The 26,126-nt window shown below is 50.7% G+C and overlaps 11 protein-coding genes across 11 annotated transcripts; 5 read left to right on the forward strand and 6 right to left on the reverse strand.

The window, feature by feature from the left end:
• Positions 1–60: 60 nt before the first annotated feature.
• Positions 61–2,054, reverse strand: ASPBRDRAFT_56622 (uncharacterized protein; the record flags this gene model as incomplete). The annotated part of the gene is made up of 8 exons (XM_067627597.1): positions 61–540; positions 606–935; positions 983–1,380; positions 1,433–1,515; positions 1,567–1,656; positions 1,707–1,730; positions 1,784–1,854; positions 1,932–2,054. 8 exons carry the CDS (start codon positions 2,052–2,054, stop codon positions 61–63), a joined length of 1,599 nt encoding a protein of 532 aa, XP_067477089.1.
• A 1,435-nt stretch (positions 2,055–3,489) lies between these two features.
• ASPBRDRAFT_45124 (uncharacterized protein) lies at positions 3,490–5,268 on the forward strand. The gene is made up of 5 exons (XM_067625334.1): positions 3,490–3,884; positions 3,952–4,056; positions 4,146–4,370; positions 4,423–4,565; positions 4,631–5,268. Exons 1-5 carry the CDS (start codon positions 3,726–3,728, stop codon positions 5,058–5,060), a joined length of 1,062 nt encoding a protein of 353 aa, XP_067477090.1. The 5' UTR covers positions 3,490–3,725; the 3' UTR covers positions 5,061–5,268.
• Positions 5,269–7,897: 2,629 nt separating this feature from the next.
• On the forward strand, positions 7,898–10,788 carry ASPBRDRAFT_56624 (retropepsin-like aspartic protease; the record flags this gene model as incomplete). Its single annotated transcript, XM_067627598.1, has 4 exons — positions 7,898–7,934; positions 8,002–8,934; positions 10,235–10,615; positions 10,679–10,788. 4 exons carry the CDS (start codon positions 7,898–7,900, stop codon positions 10,786–10,788), a joined length of 1,461 nt encoding a protein of 486 aa, XP_067477091.1.
• A 1,231-nt stretch (positions 10,789–12,019) lies between these two features.
• Positions 12,020–12,973, forward strand: ASPBRDRAFT_56625 (retropepsin-like aspartic protease; the record flags this gene model as incomplete). Its single annotated transcript, XM_067627599.1, has 3 exons — positions 12,020–12,038; positions 12,121–12,230; positions 12,284–12,973. 3 exons carry the CDS (start codon positions 12,020–12,022, stop codon positions 12,971–12,973), a joined length of 819 nt encoding a protein of 272 aa, XP_067477092.1.
• Positions 12,974–13,899: 926 nt separating this feature from the next.
• Positions 13,900–14,807, forward strand: ASPBRDRAFT_31747 (uncharacterized protein; the record flags this gene model as incomplete). Its single annotated transcript, XM_067622932.1, has 3 exons — positions 13,900–14,197; positions 14,254–14,519; positions 14,571–14,807. 3 exons carry the CDS (start codon positions 13,900–13,902, stop codon positions 14,805–14,807), a joined length of 801 nt encoding a protein of 266 aa, XP_067477093.1.
• Positions 14,808–15,081: 274 nt separating this feature from the next.
• Positions 15,082–16,080, reverse strand: ASPBRDRAFT_130124 (NAD(P)-dependent alcohol dehydrogenase; the record flags this gene model as incomplete). Its single annotated transcript, XM_067618203.1, has 1 exon — positions 15,082–16,080. One exon carries the CDS (start codon positions 16,078–16,080, stop codon positions 15,082–15,084), a length of 999 nt encoding a protein of 332 aa, XP_067477094.1.
• Positions 16,081–16,788: 708 nt separating this feature from the next.
• On the reverse strand, positions 16,789–18,374 carry ASPBRDRAFT_66914 (acyl-CoA desaturase; the record flags this gene model as incomplete). Its single annotated transcript, XM_067628805.1, has 2 exons — positions 17,875–18,374; positions 16,789–17,816 (listed from the first exon to the last, which is right to left on the reverse strand). The coding sequence occupies exons 1-2, from the start codon at positions 18,098–18,100 to the stop codon at positions 16,789–16,791; spliced, it is 1,254 nt and encodes a 417-aa protein (XP_067477095.1). The 5' UTR covers positions 18,101–18,374.
• A 509-nt stretch (positions 18,375–18,883) lies between these two features.
• Positions 18,884–21,244, reverse strand: ASPBRDRAFT_76518 (uncharacterized protein; the record flags this gene model as incomplete). The annotated part of the gene is made up of 2 exons (XM_067629319.1): positions 18,884–20,242; positions 21,209–21,244. The coding sequence occupies 2 exons, from the start codon at positions 21,242–21,244 to the stop codon at positions 19,214–19,216; spliced, it is 1,065 nt and encodes a 354-aa protein (XP_067477096.1). The 3' UTR covers positions 18,884–19,213.
• Positions 21,245–21,611: 367 nt separating this feature from the next.
• On the forward strand, positions 21,612–22,460 carry ASPBRDRAFT_31751 (uncharacterized protein; the record flags this gene model as incomplete). Its single annotated transcript, XM_067622933.1, has 1 exon — positions 21,612–22,460. One exon carries the CDS (start codon positions 21,612–21,614, stop codon positions 22,458–22,460), a length of 849 nt encoding a protein of 282 aa, XP_067477097.1.
• A 270-nt stretch (positions 22,461–22,730) lies between these two features.
• ASPBRDRAFT_129467 (nucleotide triphosphate diphosphatase NUDT15) lies at positions 22,731–23,386 on the reverse strand (the record flags this gene model as incomplete). Its single annotated transcript, XM_067618139.1, has 3 exons — positions 22,731–22,937; positions 23,017–23,222; positions 23,293–23,386. 3 exons carry the CDS (start codon positions 23,384–23,386, stop codon positions 22,731–22,733), a joined length of 507 nt encoding a protein of 168 aa, XP_067477098.1.
• A 167-nt stretch (positions 23,387–23,553) lies between these two features.
• ASPBRDRAFT_66917 (uncharacterized protein) lies at positions 23,554–25,808 on the reverse strand. Its single transcript, XM_067628806.1, has 3 exons — positions 25,349–25,808; positions 24,568–25,292; positions 23,554–24,520 (listed from the first exon to the last, which is right to left on the reverse strand). Exons 1-3 carry the CDS (start codon positions 25,668–25,670, stop codon positions 23,945–23,947), a joined length of 1,623 nt encoding a protein of 540 aa, XP_067477099.1. The 5' UTR covers positions 25,671–25,808; the 3' UTR covers positions 23,554–23,944.
• Positions 25,809–26,126: the final 318 nt, after the last annotated feature.

The raw sequence follows: 26,126 nt of genomic DNA on the forward strand, positions 1-26,126 counted from the left end.
CTTGACCCTCATGCTTACCACTCTTCCTCTCTAGTAGTTACCCAACATTCTTCCGAGCTCCTACGAGATCTCAACAACTGGACCCGTGTAGACATGACGAGCCCTCAGAACATAGTAGATAATCGCCAGAATGACGGTTCCCATCGTACCCACCACACTGTAGTTCATCGTCGACACCGACACCGGCAGCGAAGTAGGCCAGTAACTGAAGAAGATGACGATCACGATGTAGATCACCGCATAACAGTTGATCAAGATGCCCCAGATGCCCGGGACGTGGAAGGGACCCCACATGAGCTTGGCGCCAGGGACATTGACTACGGTGTCGTCGCTGGCGTTGTAGTTGCCGATAGAGCCGGAACAACGACGCCAGAGAAGAAGAACCGCCACGATCAGATAGGAGGAGTAAAGACCCGAGACGGCCATGGAGACGACATCGTTGAGGGCGACGGCGGAGCCGATGTTGATCAGACCCAGCAGGCAGCAGATGGTCATGGTGAGGAGGATGGAGTAGGTGGGGAGGAATGTACGGTTGGAAACCTGTGTCAGTATTAGCGAGGAACTCTCTGCACGATGCACGATGTAGGGGGAAAGAGGGGACATACGTGGCTCCAGACTCGCCATCCAGGGACACCACGGTCGCGTGCGAATGACCAGAATTGACGGGAGGTGGCAGTCAACATGGCTAGGGCGGCACAAATACCGACGATGACGAGGATGGAGGACAAGCCCAGTCCACCGGCGACCGAGCCGGTTGCTTGCTGGAAGATTTCCATGAAGGGATAGCCCGTTGGAGACTCCAGGGCTGCATCGACACTGCCCATGCAGAAGAGAGTAGCGATAAGCATAGTGAATCCCAAGGTGCCGTTGATGGCGACACTGAGAAGAATGGCCCGGGGAATGACGACCGTGGCATGGTTCACTTCTTCGGCCATCTGTACCAATCAGATATGGTCCGCTCTGCTAATAGTGGAAAACTTACATGTACAGCGGCATCACCGCCTGCAAAGGCAAACACACAACCGGTCATACCCACGAAGAAGGACAGACCGTCGGTATAGAGGTTTCCGCCATTGGTAAAGTCCTTGAAGACCTCCTGGGTCGACTTGTGGTCGGACATATACGTCATGGGGATAAGCACCCCAAAGTATCCCAGAATATGGATCATGAGAATGAGGGTTTCCAGACGAGGCAGGAACTTTCCTCCGATAATGTTCACAATGAGAGCCACCACCACAACTGCCCACATCAGAAGGGTGCCCTGGTAGGGCTGCGAGTTGAAGCTGTTCCGGCCGAGGATAATGGCACCCAGGATCTCAGTGCCAGCCATGTAGGATGACGATGCGAAGGCGGCTTGCCATCCGATCACGGTCAACCATCCTGCGATGTGTCAGTAACCACACGGTCGCCGCAACAGGGAAAGAGAGTGTACCTGTGATGTAACTGAGGAACTTCATATGCTTAAAAGGCGCAAGCATTGCACACCAGTGATATTGGCCTCCGGAGGTCGGAGCCCTTTGCAGATTAGAATGCTAGCAGGGAATGGACACGCTCGCATCGACTTACATAGACGCCATCTCAGACAGCAGCACGAAACAGCAGGCCGTTCCCGTCCAGGCAAAGATAAAGGAGTATACCGCACCAGCAGATCCACCACTGTTTGTTCGTCAGCTGCGCTCATCGTATGAAGGGTTGTGATGACCGACTTTTCGAGAGGAATAGTGAACGTCCTGGTCCCGTCAGCTGCAATATTCTGAGCTCTCATAGTGTCAAATTCGCTTACGATAAAATACCCTCCCACGTGCCGAGAATGGTACAACTGAGACCGATAATCGAGAGGATACCAAAGTTCCGCTGCAAAAGCAAGAAAGGCGTCAGATTCGACAATCTCAAGCAAGCACAGTAAGTACAGCAATCAAGACCGGACATACCTTCAAGACAGGCTTCTTACCCAATCGTGCAAGAGCCAAAGTATCGCGCATATCTTCCGAGACGGAGCCAGTGACCTCTCGGTTGGCCGAGCTGGCTCGGTTCTTCAATTCGTAGGATGCCATGATGGAAACTCAATTGCAAGACCACGACCGGCGTGAGAAACGAAGGGGGCAGGCACACCGCGCAGCGTCCAGGGAGAGCGATGGTTTAATATAACCGACAACTGGCCACCTAGTGCACTGCAACGTCAAGAACCGAGATGCAGCAGAAATTAAGGCCGTTAGTCGAGATGCAGCATTCTAGCGCCACTACCGTATCTAGTGTCGTTGCTTAGCATGCACTGGGCGTCGTTAGACTCTGTACACGCACGGAGGGCGTCGGATTCAGCAGCCGGAGCCGGATGGTTATATGCGCCCAGGGGTAATCCAACGATGACCCTGAACAATAACAGAAGCTGAAGGCTGCACGCAGTAAGCTTTCTGAGGCGGGTCAGGTCCGGTCCGATAGGGGAGATGTAATAAGTTCACCACATCCAGTAGATAGACAGACTGACTACCTTGTGGCCCTGTGGGTAAAGTCAGTGAGTGGCAAGTGGAGGCCATCGGGGGACCACCCCCAGTTCTCCCAAGTACGGAGGCATCTACTGGGGGATGCTAAGATGCTAATCTCGTAGCGTTGGACGGTTGGAGGCTAGAAAACGGATGGCAGGCCCTAGTCCCCGCTCGGCGCAGACACCTTGCATAAGTTGCATGCACCGGACTAGAATCCATTCTGACTCGCAAATCTGACTGGTGGGTCTACATCGGACTTAGCTATCATTTCTTCCAGCGGGACTCGCCTCTGCGACCGCATGATATGCTAGTCTAGTCTTAACAAGCCATGCCAGCCAGTCTTCCAATCCCCCTCCCTCCGTGGGTGCTTCTGGCTGTTTTGCCCCCCAACTTCCATGTTTATGGCATCGATCCAGTTTGATTGTCAGATTTAGAAACAGCCCAACACATAACGAAGATCCCCGTAAGACCTGCACAGTCCATCTGTCTGACCGCGCGTGTTGGATCGATCCAAGGATCTAGTGCTGATGTGGTACCGCTCATCGCTTGAACGGAACACCGACAAAGAAAGAAAGGCGGATAAGAGAAATTAGGCTCACCTAGATTGCTTGGAAGACTAATAACAGACATTAATATCGAGAACCCCTGTAGGGACGAGGAAGACAATTAATCCGCCGGTGGAAAGCCGGCTCAGATACGGACGAGACGCTGAAATGGTGGCCAGCCCCAAGCAAATTAAACCCGACTGGGGTATCTCCCCCGCCGTCGTCTCACCGTCGGCTTCCATGCAATCAACCACCATCCTGGTCGGACTTGTCCTGCGACTAAGCGGCCAAGTCGGATCCAGTAGCCAAAGTCTATTGGACTTGCTCCAATTGATGACGGCCGCTCGGTTGACAAATGAAAGTGACCAGGATCCGGATCCCAGCTGGCCATGCGATTTCACCATCCTTTCAGGAGGAGGGGGGGCGCTTTCCAGAGAGCCCTTCTTTGCCCACACCAGGATGACTGACCAGATCCCTCCCTTTCCCTGATGCTTCCGAGTGATAATCTACCTCAGTCGGAGGCCCTGCATCGATCTAGTTCTCGGCACCAGTCCTCGGTCTGATTATTTACTCTAGATCGTGCCCGGTCTCGCCGCCCCGGCTCAGCGCCAGCCGACTCTTATTATCTCCATCTGTTCAGATCACTGCGTGACATGATTCCCGCCGAGAATCAGCGTCAGCACTCTGATTGCCCTTCATGGGACGGTTTACAGGAGACACCAAAGATCCGGCCGTCAATGTATCGACATGGTTCCTGCTCGTGACGGCATCGCTGAGCGTCATCTTTCGCCTGGGGACCAAGTACGGCTCGTTCCGCACGCTCACAAACGATGACTATCTGATAGTTGTATCGCTGGTGTGTCGATCTTCCGACTGGACCCTCACAAAGCTCCAGCAGACTAACACTTGCTCTGGCGCGACAGATCTTCTGCATCGGCCAATCCATCGCCGTATCGATGGCTGTCGCAAATGGCTACGGATACCATTTCTCCACGCTGTCCCCGGAGCGCTTCGACAAAATGATGAAGGTATGAGCTACGCACCAGTGTCAAAAATGCCTTTTGGCAGTCGCCTTCATCCCCGGGATCCTCACTGAGAACATTCGGTATCATTTCAGTCGCAATACGCCGCCGCGCTTCTATACATCCCGAGTATCTATTTTTCGAAAATATCGCTGTCATGCTTCATCCGCAATTTGACCCCCACGGCCAAAGACCATCGCTTCGCCAATGTGGTGCAGATATCGGTGACCGTCATCGCGGTGATCTGTTTACTGGGAACCGCCTTTCAATGTAGCGTACCGACCACGTGGGATTACTACTCGGGGAAATGCATGAACCTGGTCTGTCCAATCTATCTTAATGAATAGGCGACAACGTTAACCCGCGCAACAGGAGGCATGGCACTACTTTACGGGAATTATGAACATCGTGACCGACACCATGATCACCTCACAGGCGCTCTATCTAATCGCGCGCATTCAAACCTCGTGGAAACGCAAGTTCGTGTTCGCAAGTATCTTTCTATCTCGAATCCTGTCAGTTCACTTCCTCATCATCTACTAGCCAGCAACCCAACTAACCAAGCGACTCCTCGGAACAGAGTTATCCTAATCAGTATCGTGGAACTCATCCTAGTATCTCAAAACGACGCCACCAAAGATCCCTCCTTCGCCACCTGGGGCATCACCATCAGCGTGGAAACCATCCAATGTCTCAGCATCGTGACAGCCTGCTGGGCGCAACTGAAACCTTTTTTGAATATGCTCAAATCGAACGGCCTCCGGATCCAAGGCGTGGAGTACCGATCGACAAATAACCGATCCAAGTGGTCGACGTCGCGGTCGGCGAATCGTACAGAGAGCAAATTCACCCGCAGCGGGGAGCACGAGTTGATGGGCATGGGAGCCGGACAGGGGAATATCACGACGGTATCGGCCGCGAGGTTGTCGGATGAGGATAGTCAGTCCAGTCAGGCGGGGATTATTCGGGAGGTGAGGACGTGGGTGATTAGTGAGGAGATGGAGACATGATATACCCTTGCTTTATTTCAGTTTTGAATTGTTCTTGTTGATACTTGATAACCTTCATTATGTCTCAAATTTCTTATGTCTAGATGAGACCTGCTACAATAATACGGAATACTCTCTGTGGAATGGGTTTGACTTCATGTACATTATTTATCTCAGTCTTCTACATTGGAACTAGCTCGCGTGATGAATTCATGACCCTCGTACAAGGTACATTCTTATTTCTGGCTATGATGCAGTGCACGAGTAGGAGAGAATGGGAGGGGGAAAGTAAGCACGGAAGAACCGACAGCCAAGCTGCACTAATGGAATAAGGGGCACGCAATCTAATCTAACCACTACACAACACCAGTAGATAACTAACTAGCTAGCTAATAAGGTAACCTAGCATCAAGATGGAATAGCCTAAGTAGACTAGACTCCAATGGCCTCGACTCGGGTAAAATAGCAAATCGCAGTCACCAGTCACCAGTCACCGCTAACTAACGAACTCTAGAGTCGAGACATAGGAATCGTTTCAATCGCAATCCGTCTACTAAACCTAGCTAGACTAAACTACAATAAACTAACTAAATACTCTAGTCTCCGAAACTGACGTGGCTTGCATGTGGCCCGTCCTTCTAACTAACCAGTCTAGATTCATAATCTCCACCTAACAGTAATCACAAAGTACTCCGTAGACACTGGCTAACTTAGTAACTAACAGTGACCATTCCGAAACAGTAAACTCGGAAGCGATCCAATCATTTCACCATCCAATCAATTACTGCGAAGAGGTGATTAAGTACGTCCGAGCTCGGCTGAACCCGCCCAGAATAAAATAAAACAAATCACAACGGATCGAAATGAAATGAAACAAAGCAAAGGCCGTTGTGTTGTGCTCCGCAATGCAAGTCATTAAGCATTCATTATTATTCTTGTGAAAGAGAAAGACAGATCTGAACATAGGATCAATGTTTATTGTACAGAGTACTCCGTACTCCATCCTGCTCCCCAGGATAAAACTCAGCCAAGTACTACATGCAGATCTCTAACTCTAACCATCAGTTTCTTTCCCTCCCTGTCAGCTGTGCTGGTCAATGTCTACCCGGGTAGACATTGACCGAAATCGGTGGCGTGCATGTGCCACCTTCTCCCTTATCCCCTCGTGTGACTGACTGACACACTGGAACTAGTGACTGAGGCAGCCATCCACCACCCACCTGCTGCATAGCTGTCACCTTTGTGACAGTTCTTTTTCGTCAACTCGGATCCTTCATAAACAAGGCGACCTACACTGATTCTACTCTTTCTCTTTCTCACGGCGTTTATCGCGCTCGTTGTATATAGCTCATTTTAGAGCTTATTCCCTTGACTGACGAAGATGGTAACAGCCATCAAGCTGTATACAATTTCAATAACGTGGTAGCAATGGAGGTCGAAGTCAACCCTACATCCGTCCATCTTAGTAAATTCCTATGGCAGATATTATCTCCCTTGGCTTAGCTACCTGTTCCTTGGATAGACATACAGAAGCAGGAGAAAAAGGCTGTGTGACCCTGCAAAGAAGACAAAGCAGAACAAAGTAATTACCTCCCGAGGGCGGAATGATTCCAGAAGATGGCATGCATTCCATGTCACCAAACTCTATCATGATGATACTACAATGTCAGAGGTTGAATCACTCACTGCCATATCTAGAGAAATACACGACGACTTCCTCTTGAAGACGAATCTGACGGCACACTGCACGACAAGAGCCTTGTCAAAGATGCCGAGGTTAATTCATATGGAGCATTGGGAACTGTGAGGGGAAGGGAGAAAAAGCAAATCCCAGCAAGTGGTGAGTGACAACGCAGGACAGCCTTGGCCCTTTGCCGCCTCTCGTCTCCGCTCGACTCCTCGTGCGCCCACTATCCCAACCGAACCTCAGGATCATCTCATGGAATAGAAAGACCCTGGCAGCTTGGCAAGGGAAAACACCGCCCACATGAGGCTGGAATTAGAGGCAGTGCAAGACAAGAAAGAGGTTCACGAATAATTGCGCTTGACTAGAGCCCGGGAGCTAATCCATGCATCATACAACCCCGTAAGAACTATCGCTCATCACGCTTGATTATAGACTGAGAGCTAGCCCAAAAGACCCTTTTTCGACGACCCTTCTTGACCCACATAATTCTCTGCGGAATCCACTACTCCGTAGTGAAGAATACGGTCTGATATCATGACGTAGAGGTTCTTTGAGTGGCATATCCCAAAGACTCAAACAATAGCCATAATCCATCCCATCCCATCCCCGCTGATGCTCCCAGCCTGCGGGCACACTGGCCCAACCTTAAGGGGGCTCATCTGGAGCATACCGGCGCCTCTTGCGGTTGAGTGTCGCTTCCAGGTTACATTGGCGAAGCTGACTGTTTTGCCTTTTCATGGGCAATCCGTCCTCCTGCCACTGAGCTCTCATTCCAATTCGCGAACCGGCCAGGGTCTCTCGCATGGCCTACTAGTACTCGAGTCTGATCTGTGCCCAATCAAGCCTGCCCAGGCACACTGGATGACTAACGGTGCGCCTGTGGTACCGTCACTTAACATTGTGGAGAGGCAAAAGCCCCAGGGGACCTCAGACGTGGTGCCAAAAAGCTTCCCACGCCCCCGTCTCTCTTCGCCGTACACTTTCAAGCACAACCTCCATGCTTTTCTGCGGCTGGCAGCACTATCGTGACTGGCATCCAAGTCCGTAGCTCTTCCTGGGAGGTCCCCACACCCCTGCTCCTCATCATCTGGAGCTGTTTGGTTTGGGCACGTCATCGGAGAGCGAAGCGGAGTAGGCCGTTAAGACAACGGCCTTGCACTCAACATCCAGAATGGCAGATTCTTTGCCTCTATCTCCACCTGAAGGTCGTGAGTATCGCTTGAATCATGTCATGATATGGAATTCTCTTACGACTGACCACGGCTCCTGCTTCAGCCAGCTCCGCCGACGTCGGTAAGCACTCACGAGCTCGCGGCTTGCTTCGATCCGCGAAGCGCATCCTCTCCCTCCTCGTCCCGCGAAAGATGTTCGATCACCAACAAAGATCAGAAGAAAAAGTGAAGATGAACAACCGGGAAGCCGATAATGCCCTGGTTGTTGTGGGGTCCCAGCTCAGACGGCCTACGAACGGCCGCGAGCCCACGGTGAACCGACCGCAACAGCTCCACGAGTCGAACCGAAACCAGGATGGACGGATATATCATCCCGTAATGGGCGACCAGAGCATCCCTCCAGACATCCCAACGTACGACGACCCCGATTCAGACAGACTTGAGATTTTCAACCGGAGAACTGACGGTCGCAACTCCGGTTCTGTTTCATCAAGTAGCAGGATCAGCGCAGCAGTGTCTCCGGGACTATCCACCCTCGGCAGTGCCGGCATCAGCACCGATCAAACCACCCCATCGGACCCACAAACCGAATTCAGACTATCTGGTCATGATGAAGATGTTCAGGCGACGTCTCTGGACCGCATCTCCCAGGAGAACCTCTCCCCGGTTTCCACGAACAGCGAGTATAGCGAGCCGGTGTTCATGATCGGCAGCAACCCTGCCAACAAGGTCGCGACATTGATGGCACTGGACACGCAAGCCTGGGCCAATTTGATGGATGTTGAGTTACAGCGAGAGTTGGAGTTGAAAATTGAACGTTGCGATCAGGAACTTCTTCCACTGCAGACCAGGTCAGGCAAGGACAGCATCAAGCCGATTGGCATTGCAAAGGGCGTTTCTTGGCATTTCGCACAACGCGAAAAGACATTCACCAGCGACTTTCTGGTGGTGGATATGAAGAACTATAACACGATCCTTGGAAGAAGGGATATTAAGAAATTGAGAATCCTCACATCTGGACCAGGCCTTGAGCGCGGTACGGCGGTGCGGACGTCTTCCCGTTAATGAATCTGACTGATGTCCTATTTGGACATGAGGATACATTGATACATTGAGTTATTGTGGATGAGTACCAAGTTCATGCCGCCATTGGGAAGCTCCACGCAATCTTATACCGACCTTACGATTGATGGTGATACCTGAAAGGGCAGCTGCGGACATTGCATCACACAGGTACTTTTGGGCAGGTGCTGCCCAGCTTTGTTTGCATGGACACGACAAGCTCTGACCAGTCAATGACTGACACTTTTTTTTACGATCGGGTGTATCCTACTTATGATTGTCTACGTTGTACGGAGTACATGTCTGCATGAGGCGCATTGAAAGCGCGTTGATGATTTGTCTTGAACCTAGTTATCTTGGGCGGCGCTTTGTGGAAATGGTTTTGATCTCGGCTGGTTGACAGGGCATGAACAAGGCAAGGCGTGTTTCAGCATTTGATCCGTGGGATATTTGTTTAATTAATGATACGTGGAAGCACTGTGTCACAGGCAGTGGCACTTGGAATACTATTACTGTGAACATTAGTATTAACTACGTAGTTGATTGTAGTTTATTCTTGTGACACATCCATCCTGACTACTCGTAGTATGTGGCTATCTGCAGCTATTCATTCCCTCCGGTCGCACATCCCCGCACTGTCATCAGCAACGATCCTTCATGCAATAAAACATACTGGCGCCAATGATCGTGAGGGGCGGGCCTCATCGACTGGCATGAATACCCAGCCGGACCCTATTCGTGTGTGCCCAATCTGCACGACATGCCGAATCGAATAATCGCCAGCGTAGTCTAAGCTATGGCAAAGATCCGCTGCTTGGTGGATAGGAAAGATGAATGACGAAGAGGGAGGATGTGTCCAGCCTCGCGTAGCAAACAAAGGGTAGGGACTAAGGAAGGAGAAAAAAAGTGTGCATACGATCTACGGAGTACGGATTGATGGTGGATGGTGCAGTTGCACATCCCACCTACGAGGGGTTGCGCGTGGATAGTCAGTCAGTCCGTCGAAGCTGCGGCTCTTGAGTAGTCCAGATAATGTCTGGTGTATATGAACGTGGCAGCATTCTCTGGGTGAGGTCATCCACAGACAGCAGACATCAGCTCGAAGCTGACGATTTCTCTTGGGTGAACCGCAAGCAAGTACACCCGACACGACGCTATGGTACGTTTGGTACCTTACACAGGGCTTCTGGACCCTCTTTTCCTACGATATGATTTGCATGTGTAGCCCAGGCGCTTACCAGTCACCGTTCATCAGACCGGACTCAAGACCATAGAAATTCGTTGCCTCAGGCCGAACGACGAGAAAACCGTCTATCTTAAGGCTGCTGTTTCGGAGCGACTGGACGTCAATATTCTCACGCAGAGGGGGGTTCAGGAGCTGGAAGAAATCCCACTGCAGCGCAATGAGATACCCAAAACGTTTTACGATTCCGACGGCGCTTCATACACCGTGCGCGATGTAGTCCGACTGAATATTTGGAAGAAGAACGAAACCAAAATGACCAGACATGATTTCTACGTCGCCGTGACCGACAATGAAGCGCTCTTGGCTACCCAGTGTGATGCGATTTTAGGAACGCAGTGCAGTGTTGGGCGGTTGAGCGATGAGAATAGCCTTCCGGTTGCTGTGACCCAGCTCGCATCACAGAGCGCAAGTAAGTCTGTCGTTCTGTCTGTTTATCCAACGAAGAAGTGATGCCAACTGAACACTGTTCTAGGTGACAAGGCGAACCAGGAGAAGAAGAAGCGCGAGAAAGAGGAAGCTTTGGCGAAGAAGAACCAACAGTTGCGTGAACAGCAGAAAAAGCAGGCTGCCCAGGGTAAATAAGCAGCAGTGGAGGATGTGATTGGGATTGGTGGCGATGCGGGATTATGAAGCGCGCTGATTGCGAGACTCATTGTGTCGGGATTATGATCAGGCTTGCGAGATGACGCAGAGGCGGCGAATAAGCTACATTTGTATCTGTTGTATCTGTTTGACCTGATGAAACTGTTGGATATGAACAACTGCTCCCTGAAGCTTGACAATAACCTGTCAACTGTATGAGTTCACCTTTACGCAGAATGACTGTTGATCAGCGATGGCCTCTGGGCGCCAGGAAATGGAGCGGGGATTGACACGGGCTTCATTTGTCCAACCGGGACGATCTGTCCTACTCCAATGTAGGTTCCAATCCTCCCACATCATAGCGCTGCACGACGACGAAACAAGGCAAATCAGGCGGCACCTGCAGGACTAGTGGTGTTTCCTCGACTCACCGAGTTGTGTCACTGCCTCGGTGGGTAATCAAGGCGTTAAGTGCCGGCTGATATCCCGCACAGTCAGCGCTACTCACCGCGGGTGAAAAGAAAATTCTCGGGGGCTTCTCGGATTTAGTCAGAAAACAGGCAATCAGAGGAGTCGATCACGAGAGGTGGGTTGGTGTTGGTGAGAGCGTACTCCGTAACAAAGCGAAAAAAGAAATGCACCCTTTGGGACGCTAAACGTAAGCATACATCACTCTCTCGCCACGGAAGACGATTGGAAGTGTGGCACAAGGGAAATCTCCCGGGTTCAAGGGATATTGAAGCCCTGTTCGAAAAATCAAGGAGCCTGGAGCAGGTTGGGTCTCTCTCTCTTATGTACTTTCGTACAGATGAACTGAAACTCATGGGGCGTCTTGACGATCGGCTGAAGGCTGGCCCCCATCTTGAGCACCACGCTAAGATAGTTAGGCACAGGGAAGGCAAACCTTCTGCTCATGCAGTCAGCAAGGTGCATATGATTGGCCACTAGTCAAACACTACTTTCACCCGGATATGAGAAGAAAAGACAGGGAACACACGAAGAGCCAGTAGCCGCCTTGGCCTGTTAACCCAGGTCAGGCGCGAAGGATAGGTTGCATGGTGCCTGTGCCACAAGCCAGACCTGTCGTCTTCCCCCCGCTCTCCTAGCGAGGCTGAGGGTTGATAACTGCCGCCGTGCCCGGGCATCGCGGCCGCGACCGCCCGTGATGGCTCCAGTTGGTAATTAGCCACCTTCTGTATATACTAAAAATCACCTCACGACAGATACTCCCATGCCTCGGAATTATCCAAGTGAGTACTGATCAAATGGCTGCTGTTCTGGCTTGCAAATTCCGCACCACGCAACACAGACAAGGCATTGACCGGTTTTCAGCCCCGAGACAGGCGGCACCACGCGAACATGGCAAATGGAGGAAGAATGACAGAAACTACAAGAAGGCCATGGGCCATGGCCACCACCAAAGTGAAAGTATAAAAACTCACGTATGTCCTCTTGGCTTCAGATCGATTTTCTGGGTGGCTAACGTGCGAAGTAGGCCCTCCGGATCATACTGAAGGAGCCCAAACACTTGTTTGCCTTCTTATTATCCCAAACGCACGGGCAGCGGAAAGCGACTCTCCCTTCGCCACCGGATTACTACCCACTGGAGAAGCGCCCACTTTCGCCTGAATATTGGGATAAAATGGAGCACCAACGCCCTCAAACGCCTCTGGAGGAGCCAGTTACAAAGGAGGAGGTGCCGCAAGAGAATTGTGACGGGTTTCGACACTTCCCAGAGCGCGAGAGACTAACGGGAGCTCTTCATAGCGCGCTTGTCACTAACCCACAGAGCCGCGATAACCAGCAGGATCTGCTAAAATGTGACTACATCTACGACATACTCATTTCCACATCTGACAAGCAATTGAGACGACGTATGCTCGTGGACTTTGAAACAGAGGCTAATTTCATGGACGACGATGTCTTCCAGAGACTGAATGTTCGCATGGATCCAAATGACGGGCCAGAAACCCAACTGACCACTCGCGGCGAATTGAGACCCTTAGGCAAAGTGCAGGCAACATGGACAATTTGTGGCCGTGACAAGCCATACTGCACCGAATTCTACGTTGTTCGAGGGACCAGTTTTGACATCATTCTTGGCACCACTTCATGTCGGGATATCGGTCTTTACCGGGTGGATCCGATGGTTGCCAGACGACTCGGTAACCTGGAACAGACATAGCGACTAAAATATTGTATTCATAGAATGGATTTGGCTTTCTTTGCTTTTTGCTTTGATGGCGTTTACTGTATGTACATGTTTTGGGACAAAAGACAGGCCCAACTTTTTCCATTTTTCGGGAGAACAACAGGCACAGACTGATTGGATTGGAATCAAACTTTTCAATCTGGTAGTGTGCTTCCTACGTATTTTGAGCTTAATCGTAGAGTATGTGCTGGCCTGCCTGCAGAGCTGCCTTATGTGCTAAACAGCTACCAACTATCATGTGAACGACCCAGTCACAGAGGAACAAGTCATTCCTGCGGGGTTCGCAAACATAACTTCCACCACGCTTCTAGTGCGCACACCAGATGCATGAATCAGACCGTAATACAGGGACAAAACTCTAATATCGCTTCTCTGGACCAGGCTGTCACCCTCATTCCGTTTCAGTGAAACTGCGAGAAGGCTGCAAGTGTCATCAGGAGCATGGAGGAAGACCTCACGTCATACGTCGTGCTCACCGGATGACCACTACTGATATAACAACATGATCACCCTACACCATATGAATGCAAGGATAGCCCCGGAGGAGGGGAAAAGCCTCGTATGTTACGTGAAATGCCTGGTCACGAAGGCCAAATATTACCCGAGGAGATGGTGCTCATCTGCGAGTCTGCCTTTTCACTCTGCATGGATCTAGTTTCTAGTCAGCTTCTACCTCTTTTCTCAAAGGCTGTGAGAAGGAGGGGTAGATAAGTCACAGCCACAAAAGAACATGGGGGCTCGTCCGTGTCTGTACACCAGGCTGAGAAGGTTGCAGCCCTACGAGATGAGCAGATTGTATAAGACTATAAGTAGACAGCATCTTGATTTTGATTTAGTTCGATAAGTCATTTGATGTATCATATTATAAGTATATATGAGGAAGATCAATAAACAAAACAATGTCAACGGCCAACCTCCGCCCCGTCGAAGGATACGACAAACTCGCGGCGTTCATAGAAGCCGACCCGGGACTAGCAATCTTCCGACGTTTCACCAAGCTCAACACCAAAAGTATCCTTTATTATCAAGCTGAAATAGCGAACCTTGAAGAGGAGCTCGATTTTATCATCCAGGATGACAAGGACGCACAGGACGAGAAAAAGCAGCTGTATCCCTTCTCGGTACGGGACCTGAAAGAGGGAAATCCGACGCAGTGGTCAAAGTTTCAAGAATATCGGGAGCTGATGGAAAAGTATAGTTAGTTCTTAAGATACCCTTTTGTTTTATTGGAAAGAATTAATCTGGCTGAGTAGGCCATGCTGTCATTCAACAACGCGAGCTCATGCGTCTTAGCACGCCAGATAAATGTGATCTGACGGTGCTTCGAGAGTGGCTCGACCGCCCTGAAGGCGGGAATATGTTCTTCGAAACAGCCGCAGAGATGGGCGTCTATCATGAACGGAACGATGATGACATGATTGCTCTGTTTAGTAGACACGAAGGTGTCGACAATCTGACAAGACTTATATTCAATCGAGTCGTTCCTTGGTTTCATAAGCGCTGGGGTGAGAAATATGAAGTAAGCTCTCTCCAAGTAGTACCCCAACAGCAAGCTGATTGACACCAATAGAGCAACGATCATGGCGCCTGGCAGTATAGTGACAAGAAGATCAAGGCATGCACTCACTTCTTCAGTGTCATTATAGCTGCGGTGCTGCCTGCATCGTCGATGATAGTGCTATACTTCATAAAGAACACGGCTATCAGGATGGTCACTATCATGCTATATAACATTGCCTTTTCGCTGGCACTGGGCTTGATGGTCAGGGCGCGACGGGTCGAAATCTTTGCTGCGGCTACTGCGTGAGCTATCCTTGTTCTTTTGACATCAAGCTGTCCATGTCGCCCGTTTCTCGTGATGATGCTGACTTTTCAACCAGGTTTGCCGCCGTGAACGTGGCTTTGATATCCAACTCAGGAGGCTGCCAGTGCTCATGATATCCCAATAGAATTCGACTTAAGCCGGCATTATGTTACAAAGCAACAATTAAAGATACCCAATAGATCACAAACGCCAATCCAGGATACACCAATACCCCACGCTAACACCAACCCTCTTCGGTGTACATCTTCGGTGACATCTACTGCGCAACCAGAACCCCACGGTATCTCATCTTCCCATCCTCCAACGTCTTTATGGCCTCGTTCACGCCATCCACACTGAGCGGATACTTCATCTTGATCGGCTTCACCCCATGCAGGGCCGCAAACTCAAGCATATCCCGATGCACCTGCCTCGCAGCCACAATAGAACCCTGCACACGCAAGCCATTCTCCAACAGAGCCATATACGGGAACTTGAAGTCCTCATTATCCACCGACAACGGCGAGATAACCGCTCCCGGAGCAAGGACATCAACATAGAGCTTCCAGTCGGGCTGGCTACTCGTGCTCACAATCAGATTATTCAACGGTCTCCCAATCTTCAGCTCCTTGACACCCTTGGTAGCATAAAACTCCTTGGCACCGAGCTGCAACGCCTCCTCTTTCTTATTATCACTCCCCGAGAAGACCACCACATCGCAGCCCATCTTCGCCGCAAACTGAATCGCCAAGTGTCCCAGTCCGCCAATACCCACAATCCCCACCCTCGCCGTCGGCTTCACCCCCGCAACATGCAGCGCATTCCACACCGTCGAACCACCGCACATCAGCGGCGCCGAGTCCTCGTTACTCACTCCCTCGGGGATCTGGAACAGGAATGCCTCGCGCCACACCGCATGCGTCGCAAATGACCCCTGGTCGAGATTGGCGCTTCCGTACATCTGACGGTCCGGACACATTGTCTCCCAGCCCGTTAGACACTGGGCGCATCGCCCGCAGCTGTCGTGTTGGTAGCCCCAGCCGACGCGATCCCCCTTGCGCAGCGCGCGCACTTCAGGACCGATTTCTTCGACGACGCCGGCGCCTTCGTGGCCGAGCGCCATGTCGGCGTGTTGGTAGTGGACATCGGTGAAGCAGACGCCCGAGTGGGTGAGTCGGACGAGGACTTGATCGCGTTGGAGATCGTCGCGGTGGGTGGTGGCTTCTTGGATGGTTCCGTCTTTGGATCCTTTGAAGACGGTGAAATCGTAGCCCATGATGATGATTGGTGTGGTTGGATTTAGGATGGATGTATGTACCTTGCAGGAATCAGATGGTGTGTTTAACGTCTGCGGGGTCCCAGGGATCCTATTTAAAGCTGGTGTTAGCTCAAGGGGAACAGTCTTCATGATGTCACCACCGATTCATGGTGCGGAGCTCAGCTTTGAGCAATTAGGATGCAGGGTTGCAATGAGGTCAACATGGTGGATACGAAGCTCTCCCGCTGAGGTCGACTCGACTCCCGGGTGCTCCGGCCATCAATGGCAATTCTTGGCTGAGATTTACGAGGTAATTCTTTCAACCTGGGCATTTATAATCATGATGCTTTGTAGATTGCTTATCAATCTCTACATTTGTCTTTGTCTTAGTCGGGAGGAATCGACAAGATTTCCTGGGAAGGGTAGAGTTTCGGCTTCCACGGATATCTGTAACGGTGGCTATCGGTAGGTTGCAATGCCGTCATGTGGCGGTTTCTGGACTCGGATTGAACCAGGAAGATTGGATGGCTGTGTCTATCGGTCGCATGCACGTGGGCACGACGCAGATTTGGTGCTTTATGGATTATGGGGATACAGTCGGGAAGTGAGAGCATATGCTGAGAGGCAATGATCATGACTTCAACCTCGGATTTTCCTAATCGGGACAACCCTACATACTATCTTCAACAAATAAAACAAGACACTCCTTACACATAAACTATCTAACTACATCTTCTGCGGCATCTTCAACACCTCGACCTCACACCCACCACGGATCACTGCCACGCGCATCATCGACAGCAAATTATGCGCGGCATTCGAATGATAATACACACCACCATTAAACAACGCGGTCGCATCCTTGCCCACACCGGCTTTAATCATAGCCCTCCCACCCGGATGCTCCTTAACAAAGTCCTCCACATCATGAACCACACCCGCAACCACCACCAACGCCCTCTCCCTCGCCCTGTCCACAAACTCCTCCCACTCCATGACCGGCAACTCACTCAACGGAGTCCCCCAATCCAACTGCGCCCGTTTCCGATCCACCTTCTTCTGCAACTGCTGCAGCCTACCCTTCTCAATCTCATTCTCCCTAAACATCTTCAAATCCCTCGCCAACCCGACCCTCCCCCAGATCCAAATCGCCCACTTCGTCGGATCATACTGATACCACCGAATGGCATTGCGATAATCCGACGGAAACTCATGATGAAAATTATGATACCCTTCCCCCATGGTCGCCAACGCCGTGAGGACATGATCCCTCGGTGAATTCCGATCATCGAACGGCTGCTCCCCCAGCCAATGCGCCAGCGAATTCACACAAAAGGTCGCCTGCTGTACGAAGAAGATCCGCAGGATGCCCGCGTACACGAACCCGCCCCACCAGTCTTCCCAGAGGAGGCCTGCGACGAGCATGGGAACCACGAGACCCATGAGGATCACGATCTTCAGGAAGTGTCGGTGTTGCCAGACTACCACGGGGTCGGCGTTGAGGTCCGAGATGTCGGTGCGGCCGAATCGTGCTGGGTTTTGTTTCAGGACCATCCAGCCGAAGTGGGCGTAGAAGATGCCCTTGTGCACGGAGTAGGGGTCCCGTTCGGTGTCGGTGTATCGGTGGTGGGATCGGTGGAGGCGTGCCCACCACCGTGCGGAACCTTGCACGGAGCCGCCGGCGGCGAGGGCTAGGGTGATTCGTAAAGGGAGGGTTGCTGTGTAGGAGCGGTGGGCCCAGAGGCGGTGGTAGCCTGTTTTTATATACCATGTTAGTAGGGAGGATGGAGGTGAAGGGATATGGTGGACGACCTGCTGTGATGCCTAGGGCTGTGAAGAAGTAGTAGGCTACTGCCCAGATAGCGGTTTTGAGTTGTAAAGGCGTCCAAAGGGCTTGGATACAGCCGTAGAGGGGAACCAGCACGATCAGAGTCATGTTCAGCCAGTTGACATGTTTATGCCAGTTCCCGAGGGTGATGGGGGTGTCGGCGATGTGGACATGTCTGCCTCGGGGGGTTATGCTGGTGTCGTCTGGCATTGTAGCTATCTTGCTTTGGATTGTAGTGCTCTGGTTTGGGGATTGATAGAGCTGCGCGCTCTACTATATATGGGGAACAGACAACTAGACCGTTGAGTCAAACAAGCGTTAACTCCGAAGCATAGCGTCAATTTCCGCTACAGACCAGCTGGCCAACGTCAGGAAAGTGATGACTCGCATCATGAGAGTGGCAGCAGCAAGTGGTTGGGAATATGTCCCTCCCCAATGAAGGCCAATGGGATTATTCTACGGAATCACCCGTACATGGGACAAGTGAATCATCCGCTCAGCAGGAAGAATCTGATAGAAATGCTGTTGAGTAGAGCACTAAGAGGAGTGTCTACGCTACTCGCAGGGTATAGGGTTCAATTCACTGCTATTGCTATCCGTTGGGACCCCAACCAGTCACCCCTGTTCACGTTGTGGAGTTCAAACATTTGGTTTAATTTAGTGGAGGGGGGAGAGAGGGGTTCATCGAAAGATTCATTTGATGAAACTGGCTCAGATACCAGCTACTGACGTAATATGGCATGGAGGAGATGTCCTGATTCGGAATGAGGACGATCTTGAAAGGGAAATAGAGGATTTGCGACATTACTTCTTTTCCTACTTTTGAAATAGTGATGGATCGTTGTTTGGTGATGCACTGGGCGGGAGATGTTATCCGCCCGTTGGACGGTCCAATCGCGATCAGCTAATCGAAAATCACTAAGCTATAAATAGTCAGTGCCGAGGCTAAAGGAGGCACTCAACACTTTGCAAGCACTCACTATCTTTGATGTGCTGGTTCTAAATTGATTCAACATATTAACGATACAGCCTTAGAGTTGGCAATGAGAGACGTGTGCACTCGCCGAAAAAATATTGGCAGATCTCACTCGAACAACTAGCAGAGCTTCATACTAGGTTTTCTACCACTAGCCAGAAAATTTCGTGCTTTCGATAGCCCCCATTACACCTAGATAGTGAATTCATTTTGTGGATTGAAACTGAAAGGCTAATGTCGCAAACTATTATACATACTGACGATCACCAGTCATCGTACCCGATTCCATAGCGCAAGCAGTGCAACGCTTGTCCGATTTATCATATGCAGTTGTAGGTCATGGTGAATTATTTTATTTTCGATGGAGGTCGCCGTGCACCAGTCACCGGGCCACTCCCACTCTTCCTCAAGCTGTCAAAGTAGAGTTTCATTTCAGGCGACACAGCCTTCGGAGCATCACGGGGTGCAAGCTGACAGATCTCCAGAGCCCCATGGCCGTCGCGGCAGACCTCGAGCCTGGCTGGCGAGGCTCGGGCATGACCGGTAAGATCATTAAGAAGATGTGCCAACCGAGAAAGATGTTCTTCATTATCACGCTCCCATTTAAGGAGTTCCTCCTTCATGTCCGAGACGCGGAGACTCTTCATAACCCCTTTCTTGTGATATCCCACTGCAAGGTTTGGGATTTGAGATGCCCAAAGTCGGGGGAAGATAGTCGTCATATCGATCCTACGAAGGTTACCGACGTCGTTGTACATGGATCGCACATTGGTCTCGAGGATTTGATTCTGTGCAACTGGCTCGCCGCCTTCATATACCCACAGCCCGCCGATGCCTTCCGTAGGACTGTCGATATTAGCTTTGTGTTCGGTGGATTCGGTTCCACCTTCAGAATCCATTTGCTGGTCTCGGATGTAGGCATCTGATTCAGAGCGAACAACCATGTTGATTCCTCCGAAGTTATACTGGATAATGCGCTGATTCGACTTGCATTTAGCGGCTTCATCTTCCCATTTAGTATATTTCTTCACGAAGTCGGCGTCGAAATTATGAGCTTCAGGCAACAAAATCGGCGGGGGCACTTCTCGTCGAATAAACACAACCGTTTTGCCCATCCGCTCCATAATAAAGCGGATGTCCGCCGATATACCACGGATGAAATCAAAGAGACTTCTCAGGATGGCCGCACAGGTCACGATGTCGGTGCGTTGAAAGTTATACCCCGGATTTTGCCGCCGGATAGCTTCAAAGGATGCCTCCCAGGGGTAAGGCTGTTCCTTGGGGGCCTTGGGGACGCGAAGTTTTGGAGGTGCAGGGGCATCCTGTAGCTTCAAGACTTTGCGTGGAGGAGTCCAAAGGGGCGGTCGACCTGAGAGCTTGTGAGCACGTGATCACCAGAGGCAGTCTGATAGGGAGGGAAAGTATACCTGGGATCAAGATAGATGAGTCGCCTCGATCCAGCTGTGTGTAGGAGGCCAGATAATTGCAGGAGCTGATGCATGGGCTTTTTGGTGACGGTTTCACCTTGCTTGATTCGATCTTGACCAGCACATGGCCTTTGGGAGGGGCGAGTGACTCTCGAACCAGTTTCGCTCCTCTTGGATGATTGAAGTGCCTTGGAAGATGTAGCATCTCTTCGTGCACTGGCCTGGGGATACTTGGAGGAGGCCTGTCTGATTGTAAATAAAGTACTATGATGGTTGTATGGAGCAAGCTTGATGGACCAGAAGAGACCAGGTGGATCTCCCGTTGGTCAGCAACCCCGACCGGGCGGGGTTCCCAGCCTCCCCATTAATTTTTATTGATCTCACTCCACAACAATCCCCTGATGTCCAGAACTTTTATTAGTGACCTCTCTCTATGACATTTTGTTTTCTTTGCATCTTGTGCTGTCTAATTCATTTGGTGACTACCTGAGACGATGCTACATGAAGAGGCGTAGATTAAGTTAAGTTGCTTGGCTATGGTAATTACACATATGTAGTTTCACTGTTTATGCGAAAAGAGATTGAATTCGAGGCTTTTCCGTTTCCTTTTTTCCTGTTCTTTATTTTATTTGCATATCCCATAGAATTAGTGGTATCAGTGGTAATACTTATCGGATCGAAGGGAGAAAGAAAGAACGAAGGAAGAGAGAGACATTTCTATAATTAGACTAGAATATAATGCCTCATTCCGTGACTAGTATTAGTACTCTGTAGAGAGTAGAAGCAAGCCAATCCGTTATAATCACTAGACGCTGTCGCTAGTAGTCTGCATGAGCTGAACGATGGAACTATAAGCGCTTTCAAGCGTCCGACGATGATCCTATTGGCACTCGACGGCACAGCTTTACACAACACATTAGGCGATCTCTGGAAGGATCGTAATTGAAACATTATCTATGCGCTGCGAGTCTTTGGTGAGCTGAGGTACCCAGTTGGCGGATAAGATCAGATATCGATTGGAAGATTTATGCGCTGCAGTATGACTTGTCCCGTTCATTGACCCTGACTCGCTGAGAGCCTAAGCGCCCTATACAACGTGTTGATGCGGCTTTGGTTTCATCGAACGTGGCAGGAGTTCGCGGGCGTCTATTGATGATGTCGAGCAAGGCATATAAGGAGGGTCTTTAGCCCTTCAGTATCCTATCCCAAGCAAGTTCCTAAATACAATCTATCTGTCAATATCAGCATAGCCTATAACATTGGCCAGCTAGTCTTACCTATAACTTCACTTCTCTATCCTACCTATACACCCCTCGCAATGCACCACCGAACGTATACCTACGTCCTCGCACCTAGATGGGACTTTCGTCCCGATGGCCCCATTGCCCTCGGAAACATCATCGTCGATCCATTCAGGCCACACCGGGTCCTGACAAGACCCGACCCAGACATCCCCACTGCCCCCATCGAAACAGTAGTCGAAACCGACTGGTCGCTCCAACAACAAAGAGAGCACGGAGTCAAGTCAAGCATCTGGACTCACTTCCTCAACGCCATGGGCGTCGATCTCGGGTTCGAGGGCAGCAGGTCACTTGATGCCAACTATACCGTCGACTCCCTGACCACCAGCTACTTCAGGGACGAGCCCTCCCATGAAGAGATCATTCGACGAACCCAAGACAGCAAAATCCGGGATCTGATGCGTCTGGATAGCGTGTTTTCCAAGCCCGTCTATATGATCACGGGCGTCAAGATTGCCAAGGGATTCCGTGTGTCGGAAAGCCATTCCAGCTCCAAGGAAGCGAATGCTGGGGGCAAAGCGGGTACATCGGGAACTGTTATTGGCGATGTCAGTGTTGGCACGGACAATAAGATCTATTCCAAGGAGTCCGACAAACATCAGGGGAAGAGTGAAAATGATATTGTGTTCGCATTCCAGCTCATGAAGATCGTGCCCAAGGGATGGAAGCACAAGTCCTTCGATGTGCAGGATTATTATCCCAAGGCTGCTCTGCTGCTGGGCGATGAGGAGGAAGCTGAGACCGAGATAGATGTGTCTTATGCGACGGCGGCGGATTTCGCTGACTCTGACCTGGATATCCAGTTCAATATGACCGAGCTACAGGATAGTCAGGGTGCGTTCAAGTGTATTACTGCCATGGCATAAGTGGTGCGAGTGAATAAGTCTTGTACACTTTGTTCTGATGGGCGTTTCCTCTGCTATTGTTCATTTATGCATCCTATTCCTTGTTTCGTATGCGATGTTAGTGTCTCTTATTCCTGCTATATATAACTGAAGCACAAAGTAACATGTATTTATTTGTTGTCATCTACTACCAGGAAGTTTATATTATTAGCATCAATGCGCTGACTGCTAATCCGCGTAACAATGTTCGCCAATAACGACAAGTTCAACAACACCAGACTCTGATACCCACTAACACCCCCCAACAGACTGATAAATCTCCAACGGATCAAACCCCACCCTCTGCTGCAAGAGATTCAAAATCGGCTTAAACAACACCCTCCCCTCAAACTCCCCCATCTTCCCCAAGCGCTCTGCCTCTCTCTGCCTCTCAATAGCCACCTTCATCTCCTCCCAATCGACCCACTCCCAGCGCACGCACTTCTCAGGCTCCATCACCTACAGACAAAACCATCAGTACCAATCACTCCTCAACCACCACCAGATAAACTAGGGGAAAAAAGCAGATAAAACATACCACCGGCTCCGCATCCTCATCCACAAGCCTACATCCCACAAAAATCGTAACATAATGCTTCCCTCCCTCCATCATAACATTATTAATAGCCGTGAGGAAGCGTACATCCGTCACCTGCAGGCCCGTCTCTTCGAGCACTTCCCGAGCTGCACACTCCTCGAACGTCTCGTTGAATTCGAGGTGGCCGCCGGGGTGACCCCATGTTCCTTTAGATAATTTAGATCAATGTCTTGAGTAGGTGGACTACAGGGGCAGGTAGATGAGTGTAAGACATACCGGCGCCGAGACTCCCCTTGCGTTGGCCGAGAATGGTCTGTCCGTGTTTGTTGAAGACGTAGACGGCGACGGCGACGCGGGTTGTTTGGTCCATAATGATTAAATATATAAGGTTGAGCGTCCAAGTGGTTTATGGTTGATCGATTGTTACGGGATTTTACAACGAGCGTGTTTATTCGTTCGATTGGTGAGTTAGTTTGAGGCCCGAATTGTGTGGAAGGAAAGAATGTCCGGGCGGTGACTGGCGATAAGAATGTGATTGCGGATAAAGTCGATTCGCCAAGAAACTACTTTCGATTGATAAGATGCGCGACATTGAATTCACGGGTTGATCCATGGATAGTATGCCTTTATACCTTGAATGCATGACGGAAAACCTTACTGAATTAACTTAGATTTGTAATTGCAGTCAAAGACATGGCTATGCACATCGAATTCTCCGATTCGTTCCTCCTCACTACTATCGGAGATAATGATTTCCTCAAAGAGCCTTCTCGAATAAGCACAGTGTTGTATGAAGTACATCGCGTGGTTCCAGAATATCAGCAGAAAAGTGTATCAGTCCATAAAATCCGGAGCTGTAACGAAATGCAAAACTTCTCCAGACGCAGGCCCGATTCTAAACAAATGGTGAGTTTACCCACTACCAAGTCTATGCACTTCGTGTAGTCACCCTCTCCCTCCGAAGGTAAGCCCGAAGGTAATAGAACCCCATGCCGATAATCCAGACCGAAATCAGAATGACCGCTTGCAGAGGCGCAAAGACGGCTCCCCGTACAACCACAAAACCACTGACGAGGGCAAATATCAGCGGAATCGCAATGAAAGGCTTGTATGGTCGGCGCAGATCAGGCTGCCGGAATCGCAGAAGGATGGCACCCAGGACGGTCAAGAAGAAGAATGAGTATTCTCCCAGACCATTGAACGTGAGTAGGGCGCGAAAGTTTCCGAAGAGCAGATATGGGATGGGCAGTAAAGTGGCCATGATTGTGGCATTGATGGGTGCGTCGGATCGCGGAGTCGATTGAGAAGGAGGCTCCGGGTCAGGAGGCATTCCCACGTGTCCGAGCACACCTAAAAATCGAGGGAACCAATCCAGCTTCGATGCAGCGACAATCATGCGACCGGCCATAAAGGAGTTTCCGAGCAGGGAGCCGGCGACCACGAGGCAGATCAGGATGGCTGCGAGGATACCACATGCCGGACCTAGAAGATGGGTGATTGCGGTCTGCATGTCATTAGCACATGCTATCATTGGGAGAGTGTTATACGTACGACGGCCACGCTGTCAGTGGTCGAAACGATCTTCCATGGCAGAAGGATGTAGTACGCGGCATTAGCGGCAAGGAAGCAGAGAATGATAATAGGAATGGCAGTGTTGATGGCCAATGGAAGCTGACGAGCAGGAGCAGAGAGCTCTGCGCTGACGTAGATTGCCTGCCAGCAGTGGTGAGCGTTTTGCAGATACTTTGTGGAGGCTATGCTCACCTTGTCCCAGCCCGAGTAGGCCCAGAGAGCACCGTAGAGCGCGGTAGAATAGAATCCTAGTGATTCCCAGCCGTGCATGGAGCCCCAGTCAATCTCCCGACCGTCCGGAGTCCAGGTGTTCCTAGATCCAAACCAAGAATGCTTGCGCCAGTCATCGGATCCAGCATCACGGTTAACGCCGGAGACTTGTAGGATGACGACGACTAGACCAGCCAGCACAATTCCGGCAATAGCGACGAATTTGGTCGTGACTGAGAAGCCATTCAATCGGGTGCTGACCTTGGTGCTGATGGAGTTGGCTGTACCGATCACCAATAGAATGAGGATGGAGAGCAGCTTATGCGAAAGACTTCCAGCCTGATCGGTGACACCAGCCGCAGAGAAGATGCTTTCAACAAACACAATGCTGAGAATAGCCAGCGTTGCAGGCATCACCGCAATGATCCAAGTCCAGGCAGCCAGAAAGCCAAAGACATCCCCATAGATGTATCGGAGATACGGCTGCACGCCTCCTGTTGTACGTCAGTTCAGTTGATACTATACTCAATGTTTGAGTAGAGTGACCGACCTTCTCCCGGAATCGCAGTGCCTAGCTCGGCCATGGTGCTGGCACCGGTCCAGGCCAGAATGCCTCCCACCAACCACACGATAAGTGCAACTCCAGGGGATGGCACATTGGTGTCAATGGAACCAGGAGAAGTGAAGATACCACTGCCGATCACGATGCTGATGACAATGCCGAAAGCCTCGATGGCACCGAGATTGCGGGTGAACTTGGAGTCCAATGCGGAACCGGACTCCGCTCCGGGTTCGGTCCCATCGGTGCCTCTGGAATCGGCCAGGAGCGGGCGGCGAACACCCTCCTCCTCCGACCGATCGTGGGGAGACATGGAGGGCGATAGATGACAGTTGTTCAGGTTAATCCGGGAATGTTAATGACGCTGAAGGGATGGGGAAGAGGGGAAGAGGTCGGCAGGATCAAAGCGAATCACGCCATCGGGCTGACGCGAGTGTTTCATGCACGTCTGGCTTGATCAACTTGCAGGAAGAAGGCGCCTCTCTCCCAGGGCGGTGACTCCCATCGCTATCTCATTCACAGCACTCCCACGTGACTGCGCCTTATCTGAGATTGAAAATGCAGTTCGTCACACGGTATGTGAAGAACACTAGCTAATTATAGGAATGGCAGAGTATTTGCTTCGGAACTATTCCATCGGCTGTCATATCCACTGTTTCGGGCGGTACCATTAGGGTGCGGATGGTCCATATTAACTACCCATACTAGATCAGATCCGATCCAAGAATAACTGAATTCCTCATCCCGCAACTATATACTATATAGTGCA

The sequence above is a fragment of the Aspergillus brasiliensis genome, assembly GCF_001889945.1.
Source record: "Aspergillus brasiliensis CBS 101740 unplaced genomic scaffold ASPBRscaffold_9, whole genome shotgun sequence".
In the NCBI taxonomy this organism is placed as follows: Eukaryota; Fungi; Ascomycota; class Eurotiomycetes; order Eurotiales; family Aspergillaceae; genus Aspergillus; species Aspergillus brasiliensis.

What these genes read in the sequence shown, in the direction of transcription:
- ASPBRDRAFT_45124 (XM_067625334.1), top strand. Translation starts at nt 3,726, where the DNA reads ATGGGACGGTTTACAGGAGACACCAAAGATCCGGCCGTCAATGTATCG. An exon ending in ATCTGATAGTTGTATCGCTG is followed by an intron (nt 3,885 to 3,951) that starts GTGTGTCGATCT and finishes CTGGCGCGACAG; the next exon opens with ATCTTCTGCATCGGCCAATC. An exon ending in CGGGGAAATGCATGAACCTG is followed by an intron (nt 4,371 to 4,422) that starts GTCTGTCCAATC and finishes CCCGCGCAACAG; the next exon opens with GAGGCATGGCACTACTTTAC.
- ASPBRDRAFT_66917 (XM_067628806.1), bottom strand. Translation starts at nt 25,670, where the DNA reads ATGTCTCCCCACGATCGGTCGGAGGAGGAGGGTGTTCGCCGCCCGCTC. An exon ending in CACTGCGATTCCGGGAGAAG is followed by an intron (nt 25,293 to 25,348) that starts GTCGGTCACTCT and finishes GACGTACAACAG; the next exon opens with GAGGCGTGCAGCCGTATCTC. An exon ending in CCACTGACAGCGTGGCCGTC is followed by an intron (nt 24,521 to 24,567) that starts GTACGTATAACA and finishes AATGACATGCAG; the next exon opens with ACCGCAATCACCCATCTTCT.